The 13,910-nt window shown below is 39.8% G+C and overlaps 1 protein-coding gene across 2 annotated transcripts; it reads left to right on the top strand.

The window, feature by feature from the left end:
• Nucleotides 1-375: 375 nt before the first annotated feature.
• On the top strand, nucleotides 376-13,835 carry LOC113157372 (zinc finger MYND domain-containing protein 15). Of its 2 annotated transcripts, XM_026352836.1 has the most exons (14): nucleotides 376-656; nucleotides 766-1,012; nucleotides 1,840-2,089; nucleotides 2,578-2,763; nucleotides 3,926-4,065; nucleotides 4,886-5,029; nucleotides 5,222-5,317; nucleotides 5,476-5,592; nucleotides 6,143-6,231; nucleotides 6,684-6,785; nucleotides 8,493-8,628; nucleotides 8,831-8,889; nucleotides 9,923-10,083; nucleotides 11,727-13,835. In XM_026352836.1, the coding sequence occupies exons 2-14, from the start codon at nucleotides 775-777 to the stop codon at nucleotides 11,932-11,934; spliced, it is 1,926 nt and encodes a 641-aa protein (XP_026208621.1). In that variant the 5' UTR covers nucleotides 376-656; nucleotides 766-774; the 3' UTR covers nucleotides 11,935-13,835. The 2 variants fall into 2 exon arrangements, with proteins under 2 accessions (XP_026208621.1, XP_026208623.1); XM_026352838.1 differs by lacking the exon at nucleotides 376-656 and having other exon boundaries at nucleotides 692-1,012.
• Nucleotides 13,836-13,910: the final 75 nt, after the last annotated feature.

The raw sequence follows: 13,910 nt of genomic DNA, 5'->3' as shown, positions 1-13,910 counted from the left end.
ACCATGGAAGAACGAGCTTAGATCCCTCAAGACCAACCTAGGTAACAGTTCAAAATCCAGAAATATAGTTAAAAATGAATGATCAGTGTGAGAGTTAAAGAAAATGACTCCTTTTCATCATTACTGATGCTTGAGATTTGACCAAAAAGAAGTCAAAATTAAATTCATAACCCAGATCTATTTACTAATTTTTTATTCATCTCCATTCAAGATTCAAAAACTTTATTAATCCCAGAGAGAAATAGTTTTTCTTGTTACAGTTGTTCTCAACACAGAAATAAATAAAGGGAACCACAACCAGGAAAGATCCACATCAACACAAATACAGAACAACACCAATACAACTATATAAGTATATATACAGACTATGTGAGGTGGATGAAAACAGGTCAATAATTATACTCCAGGGTGGAATGACTATAATCATTGACCTATTTTTATCCATCTCACATAGTGAAAGTTCCAAAAAGAGCTAGCAAGAGAAACTGGAGTTACAATTTGAGACCGTTTTCAGAATAAATAATGAATGTTCAAGATGGAACTAGTGTCAAGGGTGTTTATAAAATAACAATTTCATCGTAGTTACACTGGTCATAGCATCCTCATCAAGAAGCTCTGCCACCACTATTGCTCAGCTTATAATTGAATTACATCAGGTAAATCATGGGCTGGATAATATTAAGGCAGCAAAATAGAAGCTTTTACAACAACAGAAAGTAAAGTAAAGCTTATATGTTGATGCAAGCTCATTTTGAACCTCACTAGTCAACAGGAATGGAACAGAAAGAAGTAGTGTGTGGTAACCGGGACCCGTTCCTGGAGTTTGCGGACACCATGGCTCAGTGGTACCACTCCTTCAAGACTGCCAGGTCAAAGCAGAGAAATATGACCAACAGCAGTAAATACCCCCTGGACGGCTCCCCATACTGGATTGTACATGTGATGGACTGTACTGGGCCTGTTCCAGCAGTGGGAAGGCTGAAGAGGGCAGGGATACGCCTGTCTGAGCTGAGTGAGTGCGGAGCCTGTTGGGGTGTAGGCCTATGATTTAGGATGTCTCCAGATGTTTAACTATGTAGCATTAAGCTAGCTAATTGTCCTTGTGCTCCTGTAAAGTCAAGCAGCATACCTTGATGTTAGCTAGCTACGTGGCTAGCAAACAAAACAGCATCTTGTCTGTCATCTGGTCAGTAGATAACATTAATATAATAATTTAACATTAAATTAGGTTTCTCTTTGTAGTTGTGAGTAGAAAATTGATAGTTAATGTTAATGTCTTAACCTAGCAATGTGTGGGTGTCTGTAACAGGACATTGATAGCCTAGCTTAGCATGAAGGCTAGGATTAAGGCATACTATAGGGGGATGAAAACATATTGTTACTCACCTTATTTTTAAGGTTTAGGCAGAACAAAGCTAGCTGACAGCTAATGTATGCTAACCACACTCAGCACCTACTTAACACACAAAAATGAGATTGATATCCATCGTCTCATCTCTCACGTAGACTAGCCACTGAGCCACTGAGAACTACTGTATTAACATAGAGACTTATCAGTTATATGAGTGCATCCAGAGACATTCAAATAGAAAGAAAGCTTCTTCTACAATTATGTCAACTATTGTGTGATCGAGACGCTGATAAATTAACAGTGTTTCTTAGAATTTAATTTAGTGAATGTCCAGTGAATGTGCTTGTATCAGGAGTAAACACAAATTCATAAATTGCTTCCATCTCCACACTCTGCACAGATTTGTGCACACAAAGTACTAAATGCATTGGCATTGCAAAGCAGTTCTCTTGAATGATCTATGTTGGGTTTTGGTTGTCTCTGTACAGAGAAATTTTATGAAAAAAGTATGCTGATGGTTACTGATGCATCTGGACTTCCACTTGGTTTTGACACCTTGGATGAAGAGTGGTCGTCCTGCACTTGCTTTAAAGAGCTTGCACGAGGGATGTGCTCAGGAGCCATGACAACTTTCTGCAAGATAGTTGATCTGCTGCAGAGGTGCATGGACGCCCCAATGGGTGGTGGGACGCCACGCCAGTTCCGCAGACTTAAGGTCAACGACAAGATCCTCCACAGGTGGAGCAGAAGCATTTCCTCCCATCTTACAGTACTTATTAAAACTTAGTTATGAACTGTGTTGTGTTTCACAGCATCGGTAAGAATTAAATGTGGGGTTTGCGGTTGATATGGGGTGGTCGGACAAAAAAATGTGTGGGGTGGTCAGTTTTCCTGTGCACTGTTTTCTCTCTGTTAGTCTAGTCTCTGTTTGGCATTCTAATTTTGTCTTAGAGTTTATCTAAAGCTTCGTCCATGCTATGCTGAACTGGGATGAAGTAGAGCAAAATGTTCCTCATACTCTTACCACAACCGTCTCAGACATCAAAAAACATGTCTGTAAGAAACTACAGTAGCCAGTTAACTACTTAGTTGAATTCCTGTAAAATTGATATCCTTTGAAGGTCTAAAGTCAATCAAAGAAAGACAATACCTTACCTAAATGCTTCATTCTGTTTGAAAAAACTATCATCCCACATCTGACTGATATTTTACTTGTTTATTTTCAGGCTGCTGCAACAGCTCTTGTTCCACAAGGGAAACAAAATGTTAGATGCAGAGCTATGGATTCACAGACTCAAAGACTGGGAGCCCCTAAATCAGGAAAGGCCCTCTGCCTTCAGTCTGCGCTGGCCTCCAATACACTACTGTAACATCTGTAAGAGTCGCTCCTTCCCCAGTCAGCTTCAGGAATGGTAAAGTCAGACCGTGCATAAGAAAGCACAAAAGAAATTCCCTTAAGAAAGATACAGTACAAGGAAGAAATAAGAAGAATCATAGTTAATGAAAGCTTATCTAAAGGGGAAGTTCAGATAGAGCTTTGCTCATGAACATTTATAATTGAGATAAAAATGTGTCTTTGCAGCCCTAGTGCACCATCTGAGCATGTGTCCCAGAAGTAAACCAACCACTAATTTCATACATTGACGTATATAACATTCATTCAAATGGCACTGCTATCATGAACAAATACAAATACTATTTAGTTTCACTTTTTCACAGTGGTCAGTCCAACACAACAAATAAACAAGTGTGTCTTCTTGCTGTTCCTACTCATGGCATCATGTTTTTGAAGTGCATGAAGTGCACTACTTACCTGTAGTGCAACTATGGTTCCATTAGAGGGCAAATGGGAAGTAGCCTATTAACTATAGGCTTTGTCTGTAAGCTATAGCACAACAACATAGGAAATAACAACAATAAACATAGTTAAAACACAAAGCAAAACAAGATTACTTGTGCTAGGCAGAATAGAGTGCATCCCCAGAAGCTCATGGTATGACATTGTTTGGATGAAGTTATATAATTGTAGCTCAGCAGTTTCAGTTCTACAGTAACATAAAAAAAAAACAAACATTCAGCCAGTTTCATATCATCAACATTATGGTCAGAGTTTGCCACACACTGTAACTGTCACGGTGTAGATCATGTGGACAGTGTTCTCCTCTAACTGACAAGGGCTCATTTTCTCTGCAGATGTTATGGATGTCCAACTTAATGTTAGATTTGAAGTTGTAAGTGGAAGAGTTCAGTAGTTTCAGGAACTGCATTTAACAAAATGTTTAGTTTTGGGGAACTTGCATGGCAGGTCAGAGACAAGAACTATTAACTAGTTCCATGCATTGTTTCCCTCTTGTTGACACATACCAACTTCTTACCACATGCTCCTATATCAGGAAAGGCTTTTTTTTTTGTTCTTTCCAATGCCACAGGGTTCATATCAATGCTCCTTTCGCCACTAGTTATCTTATCTCAGTTCCTTCCTCTGCTAGTGTTTGACTCCCTGCTTTAGTACTGGCTGTTCCCCAACTCCCCCCACACATCTCTTTAAAAGCCTGTTTCTGTGTTTCATTGCAGCTCCCAGTGTCAGGCTGTCTTTTACTGTGCAGACAAGTGCTCTTTGGCAGACAGTGAGCATGAGCACTGGTGTGCCAAAATGGCCACTTATATGGGCCATGAGGGACTGCTGGCAGACCTGCCATTCAACTATGCAGTAGGTAAAGGCATGGAGAAAGACGGGTGGCATTGAAATGGGTGCTTCATTACTGTATGCTTACACCAAAATCATATTAAGTTAATTAAATAATTAAATTAAGTTTTGATCATAAATCTGTACTTCCTGTTGATTTACAGTGTTGCCTCATGAAGCAAACAATGTTAAAGTATTATGTAACAGAAATATCTTATAATATTTTTTATGTTACTTTATTTATTATATTTTATAATATTTACCTAATTCAGCCCTAAATTAAAAAGAACTCTGCATCATTTCATATGTTGTGGTGTCTAACAAATGTAAAACCTCCTGTTTAGCTTGCTATCACACAAATATAAGCATGTTTAAAAAGTATACAGTTATAGCATATAGGATTGCTACTGTCAAATCAGTTCAATTCAATTTTATTTACTGTAGTGCCAAATCACAACAAAAGACACATCAAGGCACTTTACAGTGTAAGGTTTAAACTTAATATAGTGCACTGTGATGACATATTAGACATAATGAAACAAAGACAGTATGCAGCCTCACAGCAGTGGCAGATCTTCTGTGGGGGTATGTGAACCCTACAACAGGGAGGGCAGTGGCCCCCTTCGTCCCCCTATTGATCCTCCCCTGCCTCATAGAGCTGCTGGTGTGGCCTTACACTTGTTTTAGAACATTAACAGTTTATATTTAAATTTATATTTATAACAAATAAAAAGATTTTAAATGTCTTTTCATCGTTCATCATTTTTCAATTTTTGAATTTCTTGGAGATAATTTGAAGATATAACTACCATTGTGCACCATTCATCTCTCTCCCTCCCTCTCTGTAGAAGTCACAGCAGAGGACTTTAGTTTAGAAGACTTCCTTTGCAAAAACAAACTGGTGAGCAGCTACTGGGTGCACTGGAGCCTACTTGTGCGCTCTCCGCAGCCTAAGATAATCCCTGCAGACACCTACTGCATCTGGCTAGAAGGTTGTTGATTAGGTTGATCTGATTATAGAACTGTGCATGTCTTTACCTTTTATACCTAACCATACATTTAGCTTTTTACATATCTGTATATAACTAAATATAACTAATAATAGCAATTGAAGGTGGTAGGATTCATTTGCACTGAAGGAACAAATGAATAAAATAAAAATGACAATCCATGTGTATGTCCAGGTCACAACAAAGCCTATGAGCCTCTGGAACAAGAAGCAGACAAATTGATGTTTGGTCCAAACCCCAACAACCGTCTTTCCCTCAAGAAACCACTTGGTGTGTACAGTAGATCTGAACTAAATTCCAGAATGACCCTGAATGTATGTTATGTCAAGACCTAATTCCTGTCTAATAAGTGCCTGAGAGCATGAGATGTTATATAACTGTATAATTAACAGTACAGTGAATTTCTGCCACTACTGTCTTCCCCTCAGTGTCATGGCATCAGTACTATGAATGGAGAAGTCTCAGTCTGTCCTCTGTAGTGGCCCCTCTGCTCAGTTCTCCTCTCTCCATCTACTACATTGTAACTTCACTTGTCCCAAAGCACTGTAAGTGTTTTTGTCATGTTTTATTTGTTGCACATAAGGTTTTAATTTAAGTCAGTGGTTTTCTACATTATTATTATTTTCAACAATAATAATAAATATATTACATAAACTATTATTAATTCATTATTATTAAATAATTAACCATGATTAAATAATTACCTGTCTATTCACTGTAATGTCAGTAAATCCAGAACGGGATTTTAGCTTTTCAACTGTGCCATCGAGCTCCGCCTTGTGCTTTTTTTCTCCTTCACTCACCCCAACCAGTCAAGGCAGATGGCCACCCACCCTGAGCATGGTTCTGCTGCAGGTTTCTTCCTCTAAAAGAAGTTTTTCCTCTCCACTGTCGCCTAAAACTTGCTGAAGTGGGGTTGTTGGGTTTTCTATATAATTCTGTATACAGTTATATTTTGTAAGGTCTTAAACCTTACACTGTAATGGAATTGCTGTTGATTGAGTAAAAAACACATCGCTTAGCCACACTGTTGTACACTGTACAGTAAACAACTGATTATGTATGTACTACTGTATGTGTGTCTCCTTTTCCCAGTTCCAGAGCTGCACATCCTGAAAAAGCAGTCGCTAAGGATTCACATGCTTGAGTCGTACAAGGAGTTCCACACTCTGGTGACCTTTTGGGTGAGTTCTTCATTTAATTACTGCAACTCAACACTTGCATCTCAGCTGAGATGCGGGATAGAATGAGACATGACAACGGAACAAATGGATTCTGCACAAATGTGTAGGAATTGAATTAGCAACATGTTTCAAGTAGAACTAAACATCTGCAGTTATTTATTTAAATGTTATCAATGTTATCAAAAGAGATTTTTTTACAAACTTGAGCATCATGCCCCAAAATACCATCTGCTTCTTCAGCTCTCCGTGTTGATGAAATTATCATAATGCAAACCACACAGAAACAGCTCAAATACATATTTAGGGCAAAATATCACTTTGTGTCCTTCCCCACACTTTTGTTAACCTGACTTTTCTACAGTTTGTCAGTGGTAATTTGCAGAAAATATACAAACTCTGCATGGTGTTTAACTGGGCATCAGTTTAATCCTCTTGTCTTTCCTTGTCAACAGGAGCTATCAGTTCTACTGCCTCATGTGAACTTTGAACTTGTGTTTATCTGTGGACACCTTCCGTCCTGGTGTGACAAAATGCAGCTCTGCATACAGAAAGTGGTGAGTATACCTTTGTACTAAAAGAGAGGGACTACAGATGCCACTGGTAAACAACAAACATACTATAAATATGTATAATATGATCATCAAGACCATTGTATTGTACAAAGACAGGCTCTGGGGTCCTCCATGTCTTTACCTGTTCAGGAACCTCAGGTGTAAATCAAGTCATTGCTGGTACCATACCAGATCATACCGGACAAAGACTTTAGTGGCCCTTTCTCATAGAAAAGTTATTTGGTGCTCCTCTGTCTTCATGCAGTAACCTCATTAAAAAGTAACCAGTACAGACAAGTACCAGTATTTACAGTGGTCTGTAAAAGTGCACCTCATGGCACTTGCTTTTTTTATTTTCTTTCCCTGAATGACATGATGATAAATAAGGAGTAGCCTAGCATATGGTGGCCTTGAGAAGTAAGATAAGGAGTAGGCCAAGAGCTCAGTGCTCTGACAGGCTGTCAGACCAGTGTTCACTACTGTGCTCCGTTTGCATGAGCTGCTAGCATCATGAAAGTGACACTCTCACAGAAGAACACCTGCAACAGTGAGATCAGGGATGCTATGTGTCCATGGCACTGAAACACTTAATGTTTTCATTGTTTTTCATCAACTATATATGTGTTTTTATTACTTGATTAAAAAGATTTAGTAATCAAATGTTAATGACCATGTTTCCAAAAGTTCACACTTTCAGATTTTATTTAATGTTATTTACATCTAGATACATTAAACAACATAAACCATAGCACCTTATATATCAGGTGATCAAGATTTTAAGAGAGCAAAAGTAATGTGAGATTAATTATTCAAACAGTAAATAGCTTTAAATAACTGCTTTTGGTTTTAGCCTTGGGAGTCGATGTCTGTCAGTAGCAGAAAAAACAAGGTATTTTTAACCCTCTGTAAAGAGAGTAAAACAATCAAAGACATTCCACAAAGACTGCGTATAGCAAATACCACAATATGGAGAAAGAAAGAAACCACTGGTGTACAGAGGAACACTCACAGAACAGGTCAGCCAAGGAAAACAACCGCAGTTGATGACAGAAGCATTTTAAGAGCTGTAAAGAAAAATGCATAACAAGGTTGAAGGTATTATAAACCAACATTCAAGACTTAGGAGCAAAGATATAGGCCGCACCACAAGCTGCAAACCCCGCGTCAGCAGAAATAACCTGAAAGCCAAAGGTCTCGAAACAGTTTTATGGCCTGATGAGACCTAAATTAATGTCTTTGGGAAGGCCAGTGTGGAGAAAGACATGATCTGCTCATGATCCAAACCATACAAGCTCATCTGAGAAGCACGAAGAAGGTTGTGTCATTGCTTGATCTGCATGGCTCGAGGAACTCAAGGGACCATAGTCCAACTAAACATGCATTTCCTGCTAAGGAGAAGAAAAGTAAACATACAACTGATGGAGGCTGCAGTAAAAGCATGGAAAGACATCGTGATGTCAGTGAGTCACAGGCTTGTTCATTGCAACAAAACCTAAAAATGTCAAACGCCTTCAGTGTAAAAGAAAAAAAAATTATCTGACACAATTCTGAGGTGAATGCAGATCCTGGCCACAAGTAGATGACACTATTTATATTACATGGACCTTTGCAGACATTTGTGATTATGTGGTTCCAGAAACCATAAGTATCTTAAGACTGTCAGACCCAACCAGTAAGCCTTTCAGTAAGCTAATAAGACTGTTCCTTCAGAATGGCCGAGTGACTGTTACCGACCTCAGCCAGATGCCACTTCAGAAAGCTGACAGGAGGAGCATTACAGTCCGAGTGTATCGCAACTTCTACCACAAACTGCAGGAGCCTGAGCCTGAGCCTGACCTAGTCATAGGTGAGTCAGGTGTTTGTCATATCTTTCAAAGGACATAATGTTTACTAAAGTCTTGTTTTGTGTTTGTGTTAAATCTGTGTATGCATGTGTGAAGTGTATTGTTAGCTGTTGAATGGTGGGAAGGAAGCCAAAGCATCCTTTCCATCGACAGGCAGCCAACCAGAGTTTTATGATCCCCACAGTGCGTGTGTGTGTTTCACAGGTTTCAAGCCTGCTTTCCTGCTCAATGACTCTTGGTTCGGCACTCTTCCCAAACTTCAGGTAAAAAATACATGCATTTCCTGTGCAATGACCACATTCTTTTTATGCTACAACTGCTGACACACCTGATTGCACCCACATGACTTACACGCAGTAGTAAAAGAAGGATTCAAGCATTGAATTGTTCACTTAAAGAGTAACTGCACCCTGACTTGTTTTAGCAGTCTACTGTCACTATCTGGAAATGTTTTTTTGTTAACTGGGATTAAAAAACCATACACACAAAATGTGACTGGTATCAACAAATAAAATATCCCAGTGTTCAAATTTAATCAGTTACTAGGTTATTTATAAAATCTGATGTTTACACATGGAAACAACCAACTTGCTTTTGAATTAGGGGGAAACCAGTATGACAACTCATCAGTAGTTTGCATACCAAATATACTCTCCACCAGCAGTAGTAAAACAAAGTAGTAGTAGTAATAGTAGTGTCATATTAATTCTACCTGTATTTAGACTTATCTTTTTATATGAGCAGTAGAAGTTATACAGGTGACAAATTACGATAAATGATTACACACAACCATAACAATTCATCCACTATCTAAACTGCTGATCCTGTTAAAGGTCACAGGTGTGCTGGAGCTGATCCCAGCTGTCACTAGGTGAAAGGCGGGATGCACATGTTAGTATGGTACATGTCATGTACACAGCTTCTTTTGTTCCACTGCTTTGAGTGCACTATATAATGAACATGTTTACACACCCAACATTCAGAGTCCACTTGTGTTTTGCACTACAGTAAAGAGGGAGGGATTTTAGACACTGAGTCACTGATGTTGACCAGTAACTTTTCAGACTTTATTCTAATTTAGGCTAAGCATAGACTGACAGCTCATTAATGCATGAGCAGGAAGTGACATTATTCCCCTAAATAAACAGTTCCAGTAATGTCTTATTTCTAACATCAGAGTCTCTGTTTTAAGGCCCTCTTTATCTACATCAGCACTGTTCTGGTTACTTTCACCTTCCGGGAGGCTTAATAGGATGACCAGAACACACATTGTTGTAACTCTGACTGCCTCCTCAGGCTCTGAGGGTTCCGGCCTTCTTCTGTGAGATCAGTGAGCTCAGATGTGAGAGCAGTCAGGAGGTGATGAACAAGGCCACAGGAGGCGCTGTCTCCCCCCCAACCATCAACCCATTCCACTGCCCTCTGCGTATTAACGGAGGAGACAATAAGCTGCCACGGTGAGCAGGTTTTGAACTGTAATACCACTTTCAGGGTTTAGCATAGCAGACAGAGCAAGAGCATCACAGAGTCTGAGTCTCATGGTACCACTGGTTTAACATGAACATTATGTTTGAAGCAATTAGCTTATGAACTGCTTGAGTTTCACTTAACCTGTATGTTAAAGCTGCATATTTGAACACGAGCACTTGTTCTGCCTTAGGAGCTGCAAAAACCTGAGTGCAGCTATATGATTTTTAACTTTAGGATATCTGAACCTAATTATATCAATAAGTGATATAAAGCTGAAGCTGAATTCATCTTTTGGGCGCACCTCACCGTTTGTGTGTGTGTGTGTTGTGAAGACTGTGTAAATGTCCATATTGCTCTGGTGGAGCAGTGGCGCACCAAATATTCAAATTAGATAATGTGGTGTTGTTTAGCACAGCACCAACGAGGTTTGTTGCAGTAAATATTGCTCTGACCTGTAAAGTGACTGGAGGTAAAAGGTGTTTTTAGACAATGAGTGACTGCTGTCACTCATAGCATTCCAATCCTATCAGCCTACACCACAGACTGCTACTTTTCACCTATAACACTTATCATCTGTGAACTCCAGCTTATAATTGTGGAAACAGCTATGCAGTATGTGATACCGACTACAGTGGTATCTTAATTTTTTGGCTCGACCAGATAACCAGACTGTAAAACTGATGCTCCTGCACCATTTGCTGGCATAAAAATAGTGTCAGCAGTGTCATTCAGCTCACTGCTTGTAAAAGCAGCTCCTGTATCATTTTGCTCTCTGTAGTTTCAGTGGTTGCCATGGTCACACAGTAGGCCTCTGCTGCATGTTAAAAACCACCATGAACTTCCTCAGCCCTGTATGGTAATAGGAGGAGCAACCAACCTGCTCTCTGTTGCCATGTACTGTATACCTCTGATGTTTTAAATATAAATGCACTCTGGGAAACTTTGCCTCTATGCTACAATTGCTGTGATTGGGTATTTCCTGCTGCTAACTCCACTGTTTACCTGCATGGAAAAGTGAAGCCAGTTCCTTTATTTTTGTTGTAGACTAAAATCATTTGGGTTTGACATCAAAAGATGAATATGAGACAAAAGATCAACATTTCAGCTTTTATTTCCAGGTGTTTGCGTATTGATCAAATACACAATTTAAAATATGTCACCTTTTATTTGAAGTATAGGTAGTTGTATCTGTGGAGGTCCCCCAGCACACTAATCAGACTAATCTATAGCAGCATAACTAAGAGTCAGAGTCACCTTTTTCAAGAAATCCTCTCAAGGTGTTTCTATAATGTCACCTTCGCAGGAACTGAATAGATGTGATGTTCATGGTGACCCTAACTTTTGACCAATAAAAGCTGATCAGTTCATCCGTTCAAGAGGATTAATGCCAATATCAAATACATTTGAGCACTTAAGAAATGTCTGCCCCATATAAACTGACACATCAACAGGAACAGTTCCTGTTTACTTGGACAAGTTCTGACAATGCTGCCTGTTACTGTGGGGCGTCACTGCTCTCAGTTAGGAAGTGTTTTGACAGATTCTCACTTCATCATTTGTGTTGCCCTGTTCTGTTACACTTTAATAATTTAACTCCATCCTTCTACTTTATTCTGCCTCTGCCTCCTAGGTATTCCAACGGCTTCATCTTCCGCCTCCTGTACAAGCCCTTAGCCAACATCCAGCACCCACTGCCTGTTATTAGCTCCAGGGATCACACACAAGCTCTCTTTGAGTCACCTCACCTGACCTTCAAGGAGAGGAGGGCAGCTGGCCTGCACTGCAGACACAAACGGGCAAAAATGACTAAAAGAAAATGTTCCACTGTGTTTAAATAAAAAAAAGCAAAAACAAAAAAAAACAAGTGAGAACACGTTCACTTATCTTTTTATGGCTGCAGGATGTAAATATTTAAAGGCAGCAACATGATCTGTCAAGCGAGTGACTTGCTGCATATTTGTTGAAGCTGCAGCAAGTCTTTCTCTTGCTGATACACGTAGACTAGCTCGGGTTTCTCTGTTTTAAAGTAAGAGCTTTTCACAATGGTGTTAGTAGGTCAAAGTGCTGAAGGACCAACTTTGAAAAGTGCCCAGACCGCAGGGAGCCAAGAGTTCTCCCAGCTCCCAGAAAGAAGATCATATCCTCAACTGAGTGAATAGTGTCACTAATGGTGTCTTAGAGAGTATTATGTGTCATGAATCCTTCCAATGTAATAAAGATCCTAACACTGTTCTACTGAATATAATGTTTCAGTTCAGCTCTTCCTCTGGTCGTGTAATACGGATGTCCCCAGCTATTTATGTCCATTAGATCAGTATAACTAGCTACAGGTGTGGCTCCACATCCATGAAGTCATTTCTGCCTGTCAGTCACTAATTAAAAGAGGCGCTGTAGCTCTCTCCCCATCTGCTGTGTAGTGAAGTGTGGCCTTCAGCAAACAGCAGACTTCTCCATGTCAACGACATGTTTACATCTGAAATTATAAATTGACATTAAATGTCTTACCTTTTGCCAAACAATCTCAGCCAATCAGCTTGCTTGACATGCACTGTTGAGCTTGGGGACATGTGCACATCATGCTCCCAATTACCCATGACACCCCCCTCTACACAGATGTCTGCAGAGACGTTTATGTGTATCTTTTTTTTTTTCCGGCCTGATTCCTCAGGGGGATTGGGAAATGGCCACTCCACCACCCCACCTCCTCCACCCCATCCTGTCAAAAGAGCTGGTTCAAAGACTTCCTGACATCTGGCCACAACAGGCCCTGCTGGAGGGTGAATGGGAAGATGGATCTGTCTGTGGGCCTGGTCGACTGACGCACTCGACGATACGTGAGACGTTTCTGAATTTAACATGAATTTAATGATTGAATTGAAGACAACTGGCTTATAAATGAATACTGGCTATTGTCAGTGCTGTAGGTAACACATGTACATACAGTAGCACTTTATACATGGACTCTAGGACTTTGTATTGACAATATGAATTATAACACAGGCCTATAGATCAGTGTTGGTCTGTGGAGCAGCAGAGGGCAGGGCACCTTGTAAAAGATTAAGATATTCAGAGGCCCAGAGGGGGGCTGGGGTGGGGGGCACAGTGCTGCTCTAACAGGATTACTCAACAGGACGGACTGTGCATTTCAAGCAGATAACGGGAACACCGTTAACACGGCGCGGCCCGGCTCGGCACACTTTATCTGCTGCAATTTAGCTTTCATCTGTTCTGGTCCGATCTGTTCTCCCGAATGTCAAACTGTCGATGCAAAATAAACGAAATGAAAAATACATAGTGAGGAAGGCTTAGAGCTCTGAACCGCATCAAGAGAGGCAGCGATGCAGAACGGGGACGGAAGCCAAGTGAGGTGACCTTCAAAATAAAACTGTTATTCAATATGTATTATGTCAGTATTACCATGTTTACAGAGTCACATTTCAGAATGCCAGAAAAAGAAACATTACTACAACATACTAACACCATGAAATAACTCACATCACTTCATTAATTAAAGAATATTTAACTTAAGTAATAATAATTATAAAACTATAAAAGCTATCAGATGAAATCAAAGAGAGGAGGTCAATGTGAAAATGCAACAAAAACACAGGGTACATTATTTTTCTAATTCTGCACTCTGGGGCTCCCTGAATGACACTCACAGAGCACTGCATTACATCTTCTTCATATAACTATCACCTCATCGTGTTCCCATTTGTATGTGCAAGTGCTATCCCTCTTTCTTCCACTGAATATTCTATATTTAGCCATAATTAAGACAGCCTTTAAAGAGCCTTGCCTTGTCTCTTGCAGG

The sequence above is a fragment of the Anabas testudineus genome, chromosome 18 (assembly GCF_900324465.2).
Source record: "Anabas testudineus chromosome 18, fAnaTes1.2, whole genome shotgun sequence".
NCBI lineage: Eukaryota > Metazoa > Chordata > Actinopteri > Anabantiformes > Anabantidae > Anabas > Anabas testudineus.
The sequence above is the reverse complement of the archived record's forward strand: the minus strand, read 5'-3'. Positions and strand labels throughout refer to the sequence as shown.

Excerpts from the sequence above, each read along its gene's own strand:
- LOC113157372 (XM_026352836.1), top strand. The coding sequence starts at position 775 with ATGGAACAGAAAGAAGTAGTGTGTGGTAACCGGGACCCGTTCCTGGAG. Across the intron at positions 6,232-6,683 it reads ACACTCTGGTGACCTTTTGG|GAGCTATCAGTTCTACTGCC; the intron begins GTGAGTTCTTCA and ends CCTTGTCAACAG. Across the intron at positions 8,629-8,830 it reads TGAGCCTGACCTAGTCATAG|GTTTCAAGCCTGCTTTCCTG; the intron begins GTGAGTCAGGTG and ends TGTGTTTCACAG.